The 18,782-nt window shown below is 44.2% G+C and overlaps 3 protein-coding genes and 1 pseudogene across 3 annotated transcripts in view; 2 read left to right on the top strand and 2 right to left on the bottom strand.

Moving 5' to 3' along the window:
- LOC131094398 (zinc finger protein 850-like) overlaps nt 1-18,782 on the bottom strand; it is a 672,678-nt pseudogene that overhangs the window by 25,842 nt on the left and 628,054 nt on the right.
- On the top strand, nt 533-6,440 carry LOC131094378 (UPF0598 protein C8orf82-like). The gene is made up of 3 exons (XM_058041976.1): nt 533-648; nt 1,677-1,726; nt 5,911-6,440. Exons 1-3 carry the CDS (start codon nt 533-535, stop codon nt 6,384-6,386), a joined length of 642 nt encoding a protein of 213 aa, XP_057897959.1. The 3' UTR covers nt 6,387-6,440.
- The window catches only part of LOC131094375 (zinc finger protein 35-like), a 55,390-nt gene continuing 37,195 nt past the window's right edge, over nt 588-18,782 (top strand). The window contains exons 1-5 of the mRNA XM_058041974.1: nt 588-649; nt 16,464-16,581; nt 17,284-17,383; nt 17,783-17,878; nt 18,121-18,146. Coding sequence (XP_057897957.1) covers nt 16,495-16,581; nt 17,284-17,383; nt 17,783-17,878; nt 18,121-18,146 — 309 coding nt within the window. The 5' untranslated portion in view covers nt 588-649; nt 16,464-16,494. The remainder of the gene's footprint in view (nt 650-16,463; nt 16,582-17,283; nt 17,384-17,782; nt 17,879-18,120; nt 18,147-18,782) is intronic.
- Nucleotides 9,467-18,566, bottom strand: LOC131094377 (leucine-rich repeat-containing protein 14-like). Its single transcript, XM_058041975.1, has 2 exons — nt 18,320-18,566; nt 9,467-10,270 (listed from the first exon to the last, which is right to left on the bottom strand). Exons 1-2 carry the CDS (start codon nt 18,467-18,469, stop codon nt 9,776-9,778), a joined length of 645 nt encoding a protein of 214 aa, XP_057897958.1. The 5' UTR covers nt 18,470-18,566; the 3' UTR covers nt 9,467-9,775.

Below are 18,782 nucleotides of genomic sequence, written 5' to 3'. Positions count from 1 at the left end.
GTTTCCACCCCATCCCCGCTGTTTTTCTACCTCAACCCGGTGTTTTTTCCCTCAGCCCGAGATTTTTCCGCCTCATTTTCCAACTTTTTCCCTCAGCCCGGAGCTTTTCCCGTCGCCTCTGGGGCTCTGAAAGCCCTGAGGGCAAAATGGCAGGAAGCCGCCGGGGGGAGGGGGGGGGCGCATCTATGAGGGGGCGCAGCGCTACAGGGGCCTATAGAGGGTTTTTTATGGGGTCGCTGAGGCTTTTTATGGCTTTGAGCCCCTATAGAGAAGCCCTGAAAGGTTTCTAGAGGGATTCTATAGGATTTAGAGATCTATAGAATCCCCTATAACCGCGGGACACCCCCGGCCCTTCTCCTTCCATTTCCGCTTCCCTCCAGAACCTTTTCACCGCCGCACTACCCGCGGTGCTCACAAATTGCGGTCCCCCCGGGGGCCACTTCCGGGTGGCGCCGGTGGCGCGGCCGTCGCTGTCGCCTGTCGCGACAGGGAGGAGGCCTGGCCCTGTCGGGGGTCGCCGCTCGCTGTCGCGATGAGGGTGGGGGCGGTGCTGCGGCTCTGCTCGCGCCCGGAGCTCCGGTACCAGCAGGGACAGCGGCCGGAGCCTGGAATCCGCGAGTATTTTTATTACGTAGATCACCAAGGACAGGTGAGGGGGGATTGGTAAGGGATCGATAAGGGATCGATAAGGGTTGGGGGGTCGGGAGGGGGTTCTGGGCAACGGATCCCGCCTGGATTCTGGACAGACCGCGAAAAAATCGCAGGGAGGATCCCACAGAAAACCCGGGATGATCCTGATCAAATCCCAAAATAATTCCGGATTGTTATAAATTGAGCCGGCAATTTGCCAAGTAAAATCAATTGAGAATTTATTGATTACAGCGGGCAAAGCAATAAGCAAATCAGCGCTGGGCGACAGGGGAGTCTCCGCTCCGCCACTGCCGCACTCTTCTGATATTTCGTGGAGTTCTTATACAGTCCTGCTTCCGGGTTGTTGTGTAGTACTCTGCGTATTCTTCTTTTGTGTCTAGGTGGTCATAGTCCACCTCCCGGAGGTCTGAAGATGAAGGTTGGTATTTTTCCTTTGTCTAATTCCTGGAGTTTTAAGCTCAATCTACTGAGTTCCTGGAATCTTAAGTTTACTGAGCGGATAAGCTGATACTGTGTTATCAATCATAGCAAGCCCACCACCCAACAGTGTACTAAGCAGATAAACAAATGTTTGTGGAACCCATTGTCTTTGGTTTCACCTTCCTTATCCTTTTAAGTCTGGAAATTTATTAGGCAACAGTCTTACTGGAATAACTTTGTCTGCTTTGATGAACAAACTTAAAGTTTTAACCCATTACATGGATTAAACCCAGGTTAAACCCAGATTAAACCCTGATTAAACCCAGATTAAACCTGTATCAAACGCAAATAAATCCCAAACAAATCCCAGCTGGATCCTGGCCAGATCCCACACAAATCCCGCTCAGATTCCAAAGGAATCCCAAAAAAACCTTTCCATGGACTCGGGGCAGATCCCAAAACAATCCTAAAATTTCCGGGGCAAATCCCAGCTGGATCCCCCTAAAAAAAACCACCAAAAGGATCCAGGACAGATCCCAAATGCATCCCAGAGATAAATTCCAGGTTTTTTGGGGAAAACTCACCCTTTTCCTGCTTTTTCTGCGGCTTTTCCTGGATGACACCAAAGTCAAGAACTTCGTCACCTGCTTCAAAGGTACTGCCCTAATTAACCTGATTAATTTAATCTCTTGTTAATTTGGAGCTGAATATTTATTTGGATTTGGTTATTAATTGAGATTTGAGCCTTCATTAGGATTTAATCCTTAATTTTACGTGGGACTGCCTAATTTGCATATAAATATTTCATTAATTAATAATTTCCTCGGTCATTAATCTCCCTAATTATTAAATCCTGAATTAATTATTTGCCTAATTAGTTAATTAAGAAATATTTCTTAAGTTAAAAAATTAATTTTTATGAAGCATTTTCCCTTCCCAATTCTTTTTTCCCTTCCCAATTCTTCCTTTCCTTCATCCATAAAATTCCCAAAAAACTTCACAAAAACCTCCAAAAAACCCCGGAAAAACAAAAAAAAAAAAAATCCACAAAAACCACCAGAAAACCCCAAAAAAACCCAACAAAAAAACCCTCAAAACAACACTGGGAAAACACTCAAAAAACCCCCAAAAAACGCAAAAAAAAAGTGTGAAAAAAACCCCAAAACCCACAAAAATCACCAATAAAAAACTCCAAATAACCACCGGAAAAACCTGCAAAAAAGCCCCCCAAAAAAACACCACAAAACCCCCAAAATACAGTTTTGAAAACCCAGAAAATGGCCAGAAAAACAACAAACCAAAAACCAACTAAAAAAACCCAAAAGGCCCCAGAGACCACCTCACAAATCACCACAAAAACCCCAAAAAGACCCTGGAAAAACCCAAAAAAACCCACAAAAAAAAAAAAAAAAGTACAAAAGCCACCAGAACCCCCCCAAAAATCCTACCAAAAAAACCGCCCAAAGCAACACTGGAAAAACCCTCAAAAAACCCCCAAAACCCACTACAGAAATTACCAATAAAAAACCCCAAATAACTGCTGGAAAAACCTGCAAAAAAGCCCCCTAAAAAATCCAAAAAACACCCCAAAAACCCTGAAATACATTGTAAAAAACACAGAAAAGCAAAAAAACAAAAAACAAAAAACAAAAAACAAAAAAAAAAAAAAAAAAAAAAAAAAAAAAAACAAAAAAACAAAAAAACAAAAAAAAAAACAAAAAAAAAAAAAAAACCAAACAAAAAAAACAACAAGAAAACTGTCAGAAAAAAAAAACCTAAAAAAAAAAATCCAAAAGGCCTCAGAAACCACCTCACAAATCACCACAAAGACCCTGGAAAAACCCAAAAAAACCCACAAAAAATCTTCACAAAAACCACCAGAAAATCCAAAAAAACCCCACCAAAAAACCCCACAAACAACACTGGAAAACGCTCAAAAAAAAAAGCCTCAAAAAATCCCCAAAACTCACTACAAAAATCACCAATAAAAACCCAAATAACCGCTGGAAAAACCCTCAATAAAGTCCCTGAAAAATCCAAAAAACCCCACAAAAACCCCACAAAATATTGAAAAAAACCCCATAAAAACCCCAAAAAACCACCAGAAAACTACCAGAAAAACACCTAAAAAAAATCCCCAAAGGCCTCAGAAATCACCACAAAACCCTCCAAAAGACGCTGCAAGAACCCAAAAAACCCCACCAAATAAAACCTTCAAAAAACCCCAAAAAAGCTTCAAAAAACCCCAAAACCCACTACAAAAACCACCAACCCCCACCCCCCCCCCAAATAACCACTGGAAAACCCTGCAGAAAAGCCCCCAAAAATCCAAGAAACACCACAAAACCCCCAAAATACATTGAATCAAAATCCAGAAATGCCCTAAAAAAACCAGACAACCACAAGAAATAAAAACCTAGAAAAACCTAAAAAAACCCCAAAAGGCATCAGAAACCACCTCACAAATCACCACAAAAACCCAAAAAAACCCACTAGAAAACCAGAAAAACCATCAAGTAAACATAAAAAACCCCCAAAACGATACAGAAAAACTCCAGAAAAACTGAAAAATCCCTCTATGAAAGGCTAAAAAAAAAAACCAACCCAAAAACCACCAAAGAAACACCCCAAAAACAACACTGGAAAAGCCCCCCAAGAAACTCTGGAAAACCCACCAAAAAAACTCCAAAACCTCCACAAAAACCCCCAAACTCTCAATAAACTCAATTTAAAAACTCGAAATACCCCAATAAAAATCCGTAATAAACCACTTGAAAATCCCGCCAAAAAACCAAAAAGATGCCAGAAAAAAACCAAAAACCACCCTGAAACCCCTAAAAAAACTCCACGAAACTTACCAAAAAACCAACAGAAAACCTCCTAAAATCCACCAGAAAAGCCAAAAAGATCTCAACAAAAACCTCTTAAAAAATCTCTAAAAACCATCCAGAAAACCAAAAAACCTACCAAAAAATAATCCCCAAAACCACCAAAAATCACCCAAAAAAACCCCCCCAAAAAGACACCAGAAGAACCCCCAAAACCACCACACAAACTTCCAAAAAACCGCCAAAGACCCCGAAAAGACACTGGAAAACTCCAAAGAAATCTCAAAATACCAATGGGAAAACACCCAAAAAACCTGGGAAAAAACCTAAAACCCCCCCCAAAAATGCAAAAACTGACCGAAAAATATTGCATGGAAAGCACCAAAAAAGACCCCAAATAAACTTCACAGAAACCTCCAAAAAATTCAATAAAACCTCCAAAATACCTTCCTAAAGCAATAGAAAAACCACCGGAAAAACCCCCAAAACCACCAAAAAAATATGAAAAAACCCCAAAAATCCACCAGAAAAGCCCAAAAAAATCTCCACCAAAACCCATCAACGAAACCACATAAACCCACAGAAAAAAAGCCCAAAACCCCCCCCAAAACCACCAGAAAAACTTCAAAAAACCCACAAAAACACTCCAGAAGCAGAACAGAAAAACCCCAAAGAAACCCCAATATACTATTGGAAAAACCTTTAAAAACTCCTAAAAAACAACTCAAAAATCACAAAAAAAATTCCAGAAAACTCCACTAATAATGCTTCAAAAATCATGACAAAACCACCAAAAAATGGCAGAAAACCAACACCCCAAAAAACTGCCAAAAACCACCAAAAAATCCTCAAAAAACCCTACTAAACCACTATTAAAACATACTGGAAAAACCCCACATAAGACAGGAAAACCCTAAAAGAAAAACCAGAAAACCACCACATAAAACCTCAAAAAAACCCCCATAAGACCCCAAAGAGGCACCAGAAAAACCCCAAAGAAACCCACAAATGCCATAGGAAAAACCCTAAAAATCACCCAAAAAAACCTGGAAAAAATCTCAAAAATCACCTAAATAATTCCAGAAAAACCACCAATAAAACCCAAGAAAATCTCAATAAAAAGCCCCCAAAAATGGCAAAAACCCATCCAAAACCCACCAAAAAACTGTCAAAAACCACCAGAAATGCCTACTAAATCATTATGAAAAACCACTTGAAAAACCCCAAATAAGACAGGAAAAACTCCCCAGAAAACCCCAAAACGACCACTAAAACCACCAAAACACCATTAAAAACTCCCCAAACAAATCTCCACATAAACCCCAAAAAAACCACAAAGAAGCATCCAAAACACCCCCAAAATTGGCAAAAAACTCGCTAAAAAGCCCTACAAAACTACCAAAAAACCACCACAAAACCCCCAAATTAGACTAGAAACCCCCCCCCAAAAAAAACCCCAAAAAGACACAAAAAAACCCCTAGAAACACCACAACAACCTCAAAAATACCTGCAAAAGACTCCAGAGTAGCACCAGAAAAACCCTAAAGAAACCCCAAATACCTCTCAAAAAACCCCGAAAAACACTCAAAAAGATACTAGAAAACCCTCAAAAACCCCCCAAAAACCTGAAAAATAAGGGGAAAATTACCAAAAAAGATCCCAAAAACCCACCGATAACACCCCAAAAATTCTCCCTGAAATCCCGAAAAAATTGTGAAAAACCATCCAAAAGAACTCATAAACCGTCCAAAAAATGACCGAAAAACCCGACTAGGCCTCTATTAAAAAACACTGGGAAAAGCCAAAATAAGACTGGAAAAACACCAAAAACAACCCTAAAACCACTATAAAGATACCAAAAAACACTGAAAACACCCTACAAATAAAACCCAGAAAACCATCAGGAAATCCCAAAAAATCTCCACAAATTCTCCACAAAATCGCCAAAGAAAACCTCTTTACACAGCCCCCCCAAAATCCCTGTCACTGATCCCGGAATTTTTCCCCCAGACGTCGGATTCCTCTCCTTCTTCTTCCGGCACCTGGAGCGGAACCGCAGCGGGCGTTACCAGGAGCACTTCCCCTTCCTTTCGCGCTGCGGCCGCGAGCGGAATTTCCTTCGCTGCTCCGACCTTCCCGTGGTTTTCACCCAAATCCTGCCTGGCCCCGGTGGCAATTCCCTGCTGTCCTACTGCGGGGGCGGCTCCAAGCTGGTGGTGCCCTTCCAGCCGGGAATGTTGGCCGTGTGCCCGCGCAACGGGCGCCTCTACCACCCGGCGCCGGAGAGGGTCGGTGGCGTTGGGTTGGTGCGTTGGGCCCTGGCCCAAGAGTTGAGCTCGGGGTTTCGCTTCCAGGACGGGCCCCAGCAGCCCCCGACGCATTTGCTTTGGCAGGGGAAGGAGCATCGGCTCTCCGGGGAAATCCTGGGAATGCTGCGGGCAGAGAAATCGGGATCGGAGGTGGGAGCTGCAATTTCCGCCTCGTGAACCGCTGAAAATCAGAATAAACTCGGTCCTGCAGTCATTAAATTCACTGGTTAATTAATTGTAGACTCTATTTTTGATTTAAATAATTAATTTCAGCAAGCATTTCCTTTCCCAATTCTGCTTTTCTGTCATCTCTAAAATTCTCAGAAAACCCCAAAAAAATTCCATGAAAACTGCCAAAAAACTCCCAAAAAACATCGGAAAAAGACCCAAAAAGACACTGGAAAAGCCCTAAAAACTACCACCCTAAAAACCATAAAAAAATCATTTAAATAAACCCAAAAAACCTCCCAAAAACCCACTGGAAAACTCAAAAAAACCCTCCTAAAATAACCCCATAAAGACACTGAAAAAATACCAAAAACCACCACCAAAACCCTAAAAAAAGCCACCAAAAAGCCCACTAGAAAACCCCAAATAGAAGTCCATAAAAAACTCAAAAAAACCCCAAATAACCACAGGAAAACACCAGGAAAACGCAAAAAAACCCAAAAGACCACCAAAAAACCTACCAAACAACCCCAAAAAACACTGGAGAACCCCAAAAACAACAACAAAAGAACACCAAAAAAAACACCCAAAAGAGCACCAAGAAAGCCCCCAAACCCCCCCCCCCCCCAACCCACTGGAAAACTCAAAAGTAAACCCCAAAAAAATCCCAAAACAACACTGAAAAAATACCAAAAACCACCACCAAAACCCTAAAAAAGCCACTAAAAAACAACCCAAAAAACCCCAGTAAACCCCAAAATAAACTCCATAAAAACCCCAAAAAACGACCCCAAATAACCACAGGAAAACCCAGAAAAACCACCCAAAAAACTCCAGACAGCCCCAACAAAAAACTCCATGAAAATCATCAGGAAAACCCAAATAAAAAATAAAAGACCACCAAAAAACCCAGAAAAACTAATCCCAAAAACCACTGAAAACTCCAAAAACAAACCCAAAAATCACCAAAAAAACCTCAAGAAACCCTCAAAAAATCACCAAAACCCCTAAAAAGCCCACTGGAAAACTACTGAAAAAGCCACCAAAACACTCAAGTAATACCAAAAGTCACCACCAAAAAAACCCCCAAAACCCTGGAAAAGCCACTAAAAACCAACCCCAAACAACCAGCAAACCCCAAATAAAACTCCATATAAACCTCAAAAAACCCCCAAATAACCACAGGGAAACCCCCCCACAACACCAAAAACACCCTTATAAAAACCAAGAAAAACCACCCAAAAAATCCCAGACAGCCCCAACAAAAAAACTCCATGAAAGCCATCAGGAAAACCCCCCAAAAAAACCCCTAAAAGACCACCAAAAAACCCACAAAAAAAACCCACCAAAAAAACCCCAAAAACAACAACAACAACAAAAAAAATTTCCAAAACCTACCAAGAAGGCCCCAAAAAGACCCTAAAAAATCCTGTTGAGAGTCGTTGGGGTTGGGTTGGTGTGCTGGGCCCTGGCCCAAGAGTTGAGCTCAGGATTTCGCTCCCAGGACAGGCCCCAAAAGAAACTCCATAACAACCTCAAAAAAGCCCCAAATAACCACAGGAAAGCCCCCAAAAAACACCAGAAAACCCCCCCAAAACCCCAGACAACTCCAACAAAAGCTCCATGAAAACCGTCAGGAAAACCCAAAAAATACCCTAAAAGACCACCAAGAAACCCCCAAAAAGACACTTGAAAACCCCCAAAAAACACCAAAAAACCCCAAAAGACCCCAAAGAGACACTGGGAAAACGCCGAAGAAAACCCAAAAATACCACTGGAAAAACCCCCAAAATCACCTGAAAAACCTGGAAAAAACCCCCAAAATCACCAAAAATATTCCAGAAGAATCACCAATAACACCCCAAAAAGTCTCTATGAAAAGCCCCCAAAATGGCAAAAACCCATCTAAAAATCCGCAAATAACCACAGGAAAAGCACCCAAAAAACCCCAGTCAGCCCCAATATAAAACTCCATGAAAATCATGGGAAAACCCCAAAAACACCCTAAAAGACCACCAAAACCCCACCAAAACTAACCCCAAAAAACACCGGAAAACCCCAAAAACAACAACAAAAAACACCAAAAAACCCCACCCCAAAAACACCCCAAAAACCAAAAAAACCCAACCCAAAAACCTTAAAAAATGTACTGAAAAAAAACCCCAAAAATGCTATTTTTGATTTAAATAAATAATTTCAGGAGGAGTTTCCTCCTTTCCCAATTCTTCTTTTTTCTCATCTCTAAAATTCCTAGAAAATCCTAAAAAACCTCCTTCCTTCTTTAAATCCTGCATTTGGGGATTTGGGATGGAGGATTTGGGATGGGGGATTTGGGATGAAGGATTTGATTTGGGGGATTTGAGATTAAGGAATTTGGGATTTGGGGTAAAGGATTTGGGATTTTTGGATCAAGGATTTGGGATAAAAGATTCGGGAATTTGGGATGGGGGATTTCAGAATTTGGGATGAAGGATTTAGGAATTTTGGATGAAGGGTTTGGAAGGAAGGGTTTAGGGGATTTGGCAATTTGTGGATTCGAGATGAAGAATTTGGGAACTTTGGATCAAGGATTTGGGGATTTGGGATGAAGGGTTTGGGGGATTTGGGATGGGGGATTTGGGAATTTAGGATGGGAGATTTGAGATGAAGGATTTGGGAATTTGGGGTGAAGGGTTTGGGGTGAAGGGTTTGGGGATTTGGGATGAAGGGTTTGGTATGAAGGATTTGGGAACTTTGGATCAAGGATTTGGGAATTTGGGATGAAGGATTATAGGGATTTGGAATTAAGGATTTGGGAACTTTGAATCAAGGATTTGGGATGGACTTGGGGGATTTGGGATGAGGGATTTGGCAATTTGTGGATTTGGGATGAAGGATTTGGGAATTTGGGATGAAGGGTTTGGGGATTTGAGGGGGGTTTGATAGAAATTGAGTGGTGACAGCTAATTAATTAATAACCAATTTCAGATAAATAATTAATTAATATTTGTTTCATACTTAAATAATGTCCCATACGAATTAAAAACTTTGGGATTGGGGTGGGAAAACACCAAAATTGGATGGAAAAACATCGGGATGACGGGGAAAACCCTAAAATAAAACACAAAACACCAGGATGGGGTGAAAAAATATAAAAACCAGACAGAAAAGCACCAAAATAAAGGAAAAAAAACAGAATGAGGCGGAATTTTGGGATGAAGGATTTGGACTTTGGGATGAAGGATTTGGATTTTGGGATGAAGGATTTGGATTTTGGGATGAAGAATTTGAAATTAAGGTGTTGGAGCTTTTCCACTATGGAGGCTCCAAGCTTTTCCTAAATCACAAGGAGAAGAAGTCCAAGGTTCCGTGGCCGTAGGGGTTGGAAGTCCACACGAGGTCACTCCTCCTGGAATTCGTCAACATTTGGCAAAACTCAACATTGGCTGCCGCCAAAAGTTCTTCGTCCACCAGTTCCTCAAAATTCCTGGCGGATTCTGGCGGCGGTGGCTCCGGCTTGCAGCAATCCACGGGAAGGCATAGACGACCAGGTGGATGTCGCGCAGCTCCAAGGTTTTCTGGAGCAGATCCTTGAGCGTGGCCGTAGACATGGGATTGCCGTAGACTCCCAGGAAACACAGGTGCGAGCAGTGGCGCAGCGGCGGCAGCAGCGCATCCAGATGGGAGTCGGCCATGCAGCATTCCATGAGATCCAGGTGCAGCAGTGAGGCTGAGGTTTCCTCCAGGAGCAGCCGCAGAGGCTCCAGGAGGCCCTGGGAGAAGTCATGTCTGCTCAGGTCCAAGCGCTTGAGGGCCAGAGCTTGGAAGCTTTGGGGGAGGAAGGTGAGGTCGGCAGGAACGAGGGAGCAGAAGGCCAATTCCAAGCTTTCCAACGGAGCCTGGAGGTCGCTGGAGGGAGAGAAAAGGGAGAGGTGAAGATTGGTTGGGATTTGTGGGCAATGAGAGCTGGGATTGCATCCATCTCTGTCTTGGGAAAGAGCTCCCAAGACCATCAAGGTCAAGGTTTGAGAATGATGGAATTGTGAAGTCAAGTAGTGGAGTTACGGAATGGCTGTGGTTGGGAAAGATCTCCAAAAACATTGAGTTTGACCTCTGAAAATCCTGGGATTTGGGAATGATGGGATCATGGGATTGCGGGATGGGTGAGGTTGGGAAAGAGCTCCAAGACCATCAAGTCTGACCTCTAAAAATCCTGGTGTTTTTGGAATGATGGGATTGTGGGATTGTGAGATAGGTGAGGTTGGGAAAGGTCTTCAAGAACATTGAGTTTGACCTCTGAAAATCCTGGGATTTTGGTATGATGGGATCATGGAGTTATGGAATTATGGATCCATGAGATTATGGGCTCATGGAGCAGCGGGGTCATGGAATCATGGAATTATGGATTGGCTGAGGTTGGGGAAAACCTCCAAGACTATCAAATTCAAGAATTGAAAATCATGAAATTATGGAATGTGGGATCATGGAGTTCTGGAATCATAATTCATGGAATTGTGGAATGTAGGATCATGGGACACTGGGATCCCAGAGTTCTGGAGTCATGGAGAGACTCTTTGGCAGAGGAAGAGGAGGTCGGTGGGAACGAGGGAGCAGAAGACCAATTCCAAGCTTTCCAACGGAGCCTGCAGGTCACTGGAGGGAGGGAAAAGGGAGAGGTGAGGATTGGTTGGGATTCACAGGGAGAACGTGGGGAAAGATCTCCAAGAACATCAAGTTTGACCTCTGAAAATCCTGGGATTTTGGAGTGATGGGATCATGGAGTTATGGAATGACTGAAGTTGGGAAAGAGCTCCAAGAACATTGAGTGTGACCTCTGAAAATCTTGGGATTTCGGAGTAATGGGGTCATGGAATCAGGGAATTACTCAGGTCAGGAAAGATCTCCAAGACCATCAAGTTCAAGGTTTGAGAATCATGGAATTAGGGGATCACAGAGCCATGGAATTGTGGGATGGGTGAGGTTGAGAAAGAACTCCTAGAACATCGAGTTCAACCTCTGAAAATCCTGGGAGTTTGGAGTTATGGGGTCATGGAATCATGGAATCACTTAGGTCAGGAAAAGTCTCCAGGACCATCAAGGTCATGATTTGAGAATCATGGAATTATGGGATCATGGGGTCATGGAATTCTGGAATCAAATTGTGGAATTATGGAGTGGCTGAGGTTGGGAAAGAGCTCCAAGAACATCCAAGTTCAACCTCTGAAAATCCTGGGATTTTTGGAGTGATGGGATCATGGAGTTATGGAATGACTCAGGTTGGGAAAGATCTCCAAACCCATCAAGTTCAAGGTTTGAGAATCATGGAATTATGGGATCACAGAGCCATGGAACTGTGGAATGACTGAGGTTGATAAAGAGCTCCAAGAACACCAAGTTTGACCTCTGAAAATCCTGGGATTTTGGAGTTATGGGGTCATGGAATTGTGGAATGACTCAGGTTGGGAAAGATCTCCAAGACCGTCAAATTGAAGGTTTGAAAATCATGGAATTCTGGGATCATGGAGTCATGGAATTGTGGAATCAAATAATGGAATTATGGAGTTACTCAGGTTGGGAAAGGTCTCCAACGCCATCAGGTTTGACATCTGAAGATCATGGGATCATGGAGTTATGGAATGGCTGAGGTTGGGGGAAACCTCCAAGACCATCAAGTTCAAGGTTTGAAAATCATTAATTTATGGGATCATGGAGTCATGGAACTGTGGAATGACTCAAGTTGGGAAAGGTCTCCAAGAACATCGAGTTTGAACTCTGAAAATCCTGGGAGTTTGGAGTTATGGGATCATGGAGTTATGGAATGAGTGAGATTGGGAAAGAGCTCCAAGAATATCAAGTTCAAGGTTTGAGAATAATGGAATTATGGGTTCACAGAGCCATGGAATTGTGGAATGGCTGAGATTGGGAAAGAGATCCAAGAAAACCAAGTTTGACCTCTGAAAATACTGGGATTTTGGAGTTATGGTATGGCTGAGGTTGGGAAAGATCTCCAGGAACGTCAAGGTCAAAGTTGGAGAATCATGGAATTATGGGATCATGGAATTGTGGAATCAAATAATGGGATTATGGAATTACTGAGGTTGGGAAAGGTCTCCAACACCATCAGGTTTGACATCTGAGGATCATGGGATCATGGAGTTATGGAATTATGGATCCATGAGATTATGGGGTCATGGAGTTGTGTGGTCGTGGAATTGGGGAATTATGGATTGGCTGAGATTGGGGAAAACCTCCAGGACTATCAAGTTCAAGCTCTGAAATTAATGGAATTACAGAATGATGGGATCATGGAGTTCTGGGATCATGGGATCTGGGATCATAATTCATGGAATTGTGGAATGTGGGATCATGGAATGTTGGGATCCCAGAGTTCTGGAGCCATGGAGAGACTCTTTGGCAGAGGAAGGCGATGTCGGCGGGAACGATGGAGCAGAAGGCCAATTCCAAGCTTTCCAACGGAGCCTGGAGGTCGCTGGAGGGAGGGAAAAGGGAGAGGTGAGGATAGGTTGGGATTCACAGGGGAAATGTGGGGAAAGATCTCCAAGAACATCAAGTTTGACCTCTGAAAATCCTGGGATTTGGGAACGATTGGATCATGGAGTCATGGAATAGCTGAGGTTGGGGAAAACCTCCAAGACCATCAAGTTCAAGGTTTGAAACTCATGGAATTATGAGATCACAGTGTTACATGGCTTTGCAAGGGTTCCCAGGGTGAGAGAGATAGATGAGAAGGCTGGATTTATTATTTTATGATTATTTATTATTTTATGATATATAATACATTATGACTATACTAAAAGGAATACAGAGAAAAATTCAGAAGCTACTAAGCTAAGAATAGAATAGAAATAGGAATGAATAACAAAGTTCTGTGTCCAGGCAGAAAGCAAGGACAAACTCTCCCGTGAGTGGTCAGCAAATCCAAACACTCACAGAAGACCAATCACAGATGCACCTGTTACATTCCACAGCAGCAGATAATAATTGTTTACATTTTTCTTCTGAGGCCTCCACTTCCCAGAAGAGGAAAACTCCTAAAAGAAAGGATTTTTATGAAAGAATGTCCGTGACATCTTACCTTTCCAAATTATATAAATTAAAAAAAAAATGCTGATGTGGAATGAACAGGAAATTTCTTCACCTGTATAACATATGATACTAACAAATCACTAAAACAATCTTACAATCTAAGAAAATGCAAAAAACAACACAAAGAAAATTCAAGTCCAAGCAGCTGAGTTTCAGGAACAGTCCATGGGCTGAAAATATTCCTCTTGGACATATCTGAAAGTCCTTTTTGGTCCTGAAACAGACTTTCTGCAAAAAGTCCCATCAATAGTTATCAAAAACCATTGACGGTCATAAAACAATTTCAAACAATTTCAAACAATTTGAACAATTTGTGTAATGTCCTTTTCTGGCCCTTCAATGCTTCAGTGCTTCAGAGCTGCTGCCAGCTATTTCAATCTTTTTTTATTTAATGTTTAATTTTTTTTTTTCTATCGAAAAGAGCAGCAGCAGCAAAGCAGCCAGAGCCAGAGAAAGAAAGGCCCTGGGGGCCCTGGCCCTTTAACGGACCAGGAACCCCAAAGCTGGCCCACAAAAGGCGGGCCAGGACCGGTAGGAGAAACCACAACTCCCAGAGACATCAGGAGGCCACACAGTGGCCCTGGCCCAGAAACTTCCTGAGCCCAACAGCCCAGGCCAAACCCATGAAGCAGGCTCTGCATTCCCACAGGCCTGCACCCTGCTGCCAGTACAATGGCAGCACGGGTGGTGAGACGCTTCCTTTCCCCAAAACCACTGAGGCATGCCAGCAGCAGGGAAATAGAAGCCTTCCCCAGAAATCCCGTCTTGGGTCTGGAGATGTTTGTTCCTCACAGCAAACAAGCCATGGTCTCTTCCGGCTGTGCCCTCTCCCTCTGCAATGCAAATGCATCAGGTGTGTTTCCCATCTGCCTCATGGCACCACCCCCTCTGGGCTGGGGACCACAGGCAGAATTCTCGGGACGCACCTGCCCCCTGCACCTGCGCCGCTAGGGTGCAAGAGAAACGGCAGAGATGGCAACCTCTAAGGGACAGCAACTGACCAAAAACTCCCCAACCCGCCGAGAATGCTGATCTTGAAAGCAGGCAGGCGGGCTGCCCCCCGTCCCCCAGCTGTCGGGCCGCGCCGGTTCCATGGAAGGAGTGGCTGATGCCCTCTTCTCCTGTCCCAGCTCGCCCCACAGGGGCTGCAGGGGCAGCCCCGGGACAACCCGAAACACTCGGGGGGGAAATCACGCTGGGTGTAGGAGCGGCTGCGGGCTGCTCCGAGGGTCCCGTGGGTTCGGCGCTGTCTTCAGCACCATCCGGAACAGGGACTGTCTAGGCTTCAGGCGGCGGGGAGGCCGGTGGAAGCGGCTGGGGGGCCAAGGGGGCTGGAGAGGATTCCTCGTCCACTGAGTCGGAAGATGCAGACGCGTCTTCGTTGCCTAGCAACAGTGGCTCAGCTGCAGGAAACGACACTGCTGTGTCCCTTGGCTCTGAAAGCGGCGGCAGGCAAGGCGCGGGGTCGGTGCCGTCTTCTGCCGCTGACTCTGGGGTCAGCCATGGTCAGTGGCTGGAGCTTTGGGCAGAGCTGTGCTGAAAAGGCACAAGAAGCACAGACTGGTGCCAGCCCACAAAACACATTTGGGACTTTGTCCTCCTGAGCTGCCAGAAGTAAGGCAAGGAGGGCAGCGGTTCTTTTCAGAGAAGGATGCGCTCACTCGCTCTCCATTGCTAAAACAAAGGTGGTGCCTTCGAGCACTGTTCTTTGGGGCTACAGCTTCAGAGTCCTGAATTCTCATTTCTGGCTGCCAGCAAATCCATCTGAAAGTTACTGGTAGTTCCTTAGCCACCTGCAGTGCTGCACTTGGGAACTGCACATAGGGAACTGCAAGGCGTTCCTGAAAGCCCTAAGCCCTGCCCATATCACAAGATGTATCCACAGAGTATTAAGGCATGGATTACTTCTTCTGAATCCTAGAAAGAGCAGCAGAGAGTGTGGTCAGAGGTTTGTGGGTGATAGTTGAGACATCACTGTTACCAAGTGGACAAGGCAAAATTACAGTGGCCCCAGGTGTCCTGTAACTGGCTCCCAAGGGAGCAGAGAAATAAGGGAGCAGAGAAATAGACTGTTGGAATGTCAGTTCCTAATTACTGCAGTGCCTAATCACAAGGCAGTTTTGCACATCTCAGCTGTGTCATTGCAAAAATCACTCGCTCCACGTGCCTTGTAGTCTCGTGCCGCCAACCTCTCAAGTTACTGATTTTCAATGTCGTTTTAGGTGGCAATAAAAAAAATAAATCTTCAAGGAGTGAGGAGGAAGGAGCTAACCTTTAACGAAATAATGATCATGAAGAGGTATAGGAGTCCCAATGTTGTGAGTTATTTAGACAGGTGAGAGGTCATGGTCTTATCCCATGGATGTGCATTTACATACAGCAAACATGAGAGTTTAAAAACCCACTTTGGTGAGTGGCAGAAGGTAGAGCTGTTAATTTTTATTTATTCATATTTCTCTACTCATCTCCAATGGATGAGAAGAGAGTGCATCTTGTCTGCATGAGTCTTCTCTGGCACACCTACTTTGATAATTATTCCAAAATTATTCAAAACCTGAATCTGCTGTAACTTCCTAACTCAATAGCCTGGAAGTTCACTGCCTCCACATTTATTTGGGATTGACTTTTTAAAGTTTCTTAAGTGCTGATGAACCATCCTAAAGTGGATTTCCCTTGGATTGTTGCCCCTCTTTGCCATTGCTATGCATGCCAGGAAGACTAGGGGCTTATTTCCAGAAACACCATGCCTGACACGTTTTTTATTTCAGCTGTTTCTAAACTGGACTTTTCATTTGCTGTCCATCTAAGACATCTCCTTTTACACAGCTGTGTCTTTCTCTTTGAGACTGCACAGATTGCAAACAATGCACAGCCAAGAGGGAATATCTATTCCTTTGATTCTGTCCTTGTCACAAAGGCATCTGGAAATAAGAAACCTGGAAACAAAAATTCAACGTAGCCATGCATGTTCATCTCCACGCCCTTGTTTCCTTCTTTCAGCTACCTTCTGAGCAAGGAACTCTTGCTGCTTATGGAGTACATGGATGGAGGCATCCTGAGCGATGTCATCAGCCAGACCTGCCTGTCTGAAGATGAGACAGCAGCCATCAGTCGGGAGGTCAGCAATCCCATCTGTGTTTCCAAGGGCTTGGGCAGCATTGTCTGGGAAACAGGGGCTCAGAGCTGGAGTGATTTCCTGGGCCAGGCTTTGTTTCTGCGTTGCTGGTATGCTATGGGCAAGTAAAAGCATCTCAAGTGAAAGGCCTGCCAGTGCCCCTGCACTCCCTGTACTCAGTGCCAGTACACTTATCTCCTGCTGTTGAATTCTTGCTCTGCCTCTTGTATTTGTATTTTCTGTTCTCCACCTTGCCTCTCTAAATGTTTGCCTGGAGTCTGTCTTCACTGCATTCCTTGCCTGTAAAAGCAAAGGTGCTGGTGGCAGGATTTGAAATGATCAGCAAAGAAAAAAGAGAGACCCATTTCTGTCAGTCCTCAGCTAAAAAGGATAGGAGTGCAGCCAAAATGCTCTTTGATTCTGAGCACATGCACTGCAGCAGGAGTCATCCTGGCTGGTTTGCAAGGGACAGCCTACAACAGCAGGTGCTGTTCCTCTTTCAAAAGTTGGCGTGCCTTTCCTCATAAAGGTCCTGCTCTGCAGGTGTTGGAGCAGCGAGCTCTTCCTCTCAGTGGCCATTACTGTTCTGCCATTATTCCCCATTCCCCCAGAGAGGGAATCTTTCTTTTAGATTGTTTGTTTCTTTCTTGTGTGGTGAAATCACATCACTCATTTTTGCCCACCACTTTCTGTTTTCTCTCTCAGTGCCTGCAAGGACTGGATTTTCTTCATTCAAACGATGTGATCCATCAAGATGTGAAGAGCAGCAACATTTTTCTCAGAACTGATGGTTCTGTCAAGCTGGGTCAGTATATTCTTGGTCAGGTGCAGCGTTCCAGGGATGTGGGTGTGGGGCTGCTTGGAGTGACTGCCAGCTCCCCAAAAATGGTGCTGGTGGCAGTGCAGGGACCCCTGCTGCGAGCTGAGGGCACAGTTGCAACATGCACAGAGGTATAAGGAACCACAAGCAGTCAAGAGTGGCATTGCTCTGTGTGTCCCTTCCAGAGGGAAGGAGTTACAAGTCTAAAGTTTCCAAAGAACAAAAGCCACTGCTGGAGGCAGTGTAAAAAATGGGGGGACTTTTTAAGTCACCAATGCCAGGAGATTCAACAGCACATTTTCAAACTTCTACTGGGAAATTCTTTTGCTTGCTTTCCTAATTGCACAGAATTCAAATAAAACCAGTATTTTGCTTTCTCCTCAGCTGATTTTGGCCTCCCTACTCAGCTCACTCCTGAGCAGAGCAGACGGTGCTCACTAACCGGGACTCCTTGGTGGATGGCGCCTGAAGTGGTGACAGGTCAGCCATATGGCCCCAAAGTGGACATATGGTCTTTTGGAATTGTGGGGATTGAAATGATAGAACAAGAACCTCCTTACTGGAGCGAAAGTTCTGGCACAGTAAGGAGCAAATACTCACTGATCCCACTGTCTTTCTCACCTGTTCCCTGTCTTGCGTGCCGTTGGAAAAAATCCCATTGCCATCTCCTGGAACTACTTCCACCAATGTCCCCTCCTACAAATATCCCTGCAACACATCAGCATCTGCTCTAGTTTTGGTTGCATCGGTGAGTAACTCAAGCCTTATCACATGCAAACAAACTTCATTCTTAGGCAACACCTTCCTTTGGGTTATAAGGGGTTCCAGTTCTTTTGTCTGTGGAGATGGCCCAAGTAACAGGAAACAAGCATCTTAGAACTTCTGTTATCTTTCCATAAATGAAGGAATGAAACCCAAACCCAACAAAGTTTCTAAAACTGTGGTCTTTAGAGAGGAACCTAACCCACTGTGCAGTTGCTTCTCACTGGGAAACATGCCTGAAACCTGGGCATGAGGGTGTAAAGGCCAAAGAGTCTCTTCTGCTTCTTGTGCAGTGCTGCTGCACTGCATTTAGTGACCGTGTTTCTCTCCTAGCCCAAGGAACGTTCTCTGTGTCACCAAGCCGAAGCCTGGTGATTTGGAGAGCCTGCCAAAACCTCCTGTTTGTTTTCTGACAATTTCTGGAATGGGTCTACCACTAATGTATTGACTTGAGTAGCCATATGAGCAGAGGTTGACCATAGGGATGGCACCTCTCCTTCTTCTGACCATGAAAATTTCTCTTTTGAAAAATGGGAAGCTGAAATTTTCAGACTGCTGAGACAGAGTTGCAGGTGTCTCCTGTGTGTCCAAGCAGTCATTTTCATCCCAATACATTTGTGCA

The sequence above is a fragment of the Melospiza georgiana genome, chromosome 29 (assembly GCF_028018845.1).
Source record: "Melospiza georgiana isolate bMelGeo1 chromosome 29, bMelGeo1.pri, whole genome shotgun sequence".
NCBI lineage: Eukaryota > Metazoa > Chordata > Aves > Passeriformes > Passerellidae > Melospiza > Melospiza georgiana.
The sequence above is the reverse complement of the archived record's forward strand: the minus strand, read 5'-3'. Positions and strand labels throughout refer to the sequence as shown.

Bases quoted from the DNA above. Each gene is read 5' to 3' on its own strand.
- LOC131094378 (XM_058041976.1), top strand. From the start codon at position 533: ATGAGGGTGGGGGCGGTGCTGCGGCTCTGCTCGCGCCCGGAGCTCCGG. The intron at 649-1,676 runs GGTGAGGGGGGA...GCTTTTTCTGCG, and splicing joins TACGTAGATCACCAAGGACA to GCTTTTCCTGGATGACACCA. The intron at 1,727-5,910 runs GTACTGCCCTAA...TTTTTCCCCCAG, and splicing joins CTTCGTCACCTGCTTCAAAG to ACGTCGGATTCCTCTCCTTC.
- LOC131094377 (XM_058041975.1), bottom strand. From the start codon at position 18,469: ATGCAGTGCAGCAGCACTGCACAAGAAGCAGAAGAGACTCTTTGGCCT. The intron at 10,271-18,319 runs GGTTTGGGTTTC...CTTTTCTCTCCC, and splicing joins CAGTTTTAGAAACTTTGTTG to TCCAGCGACCTCCAGGCTCC.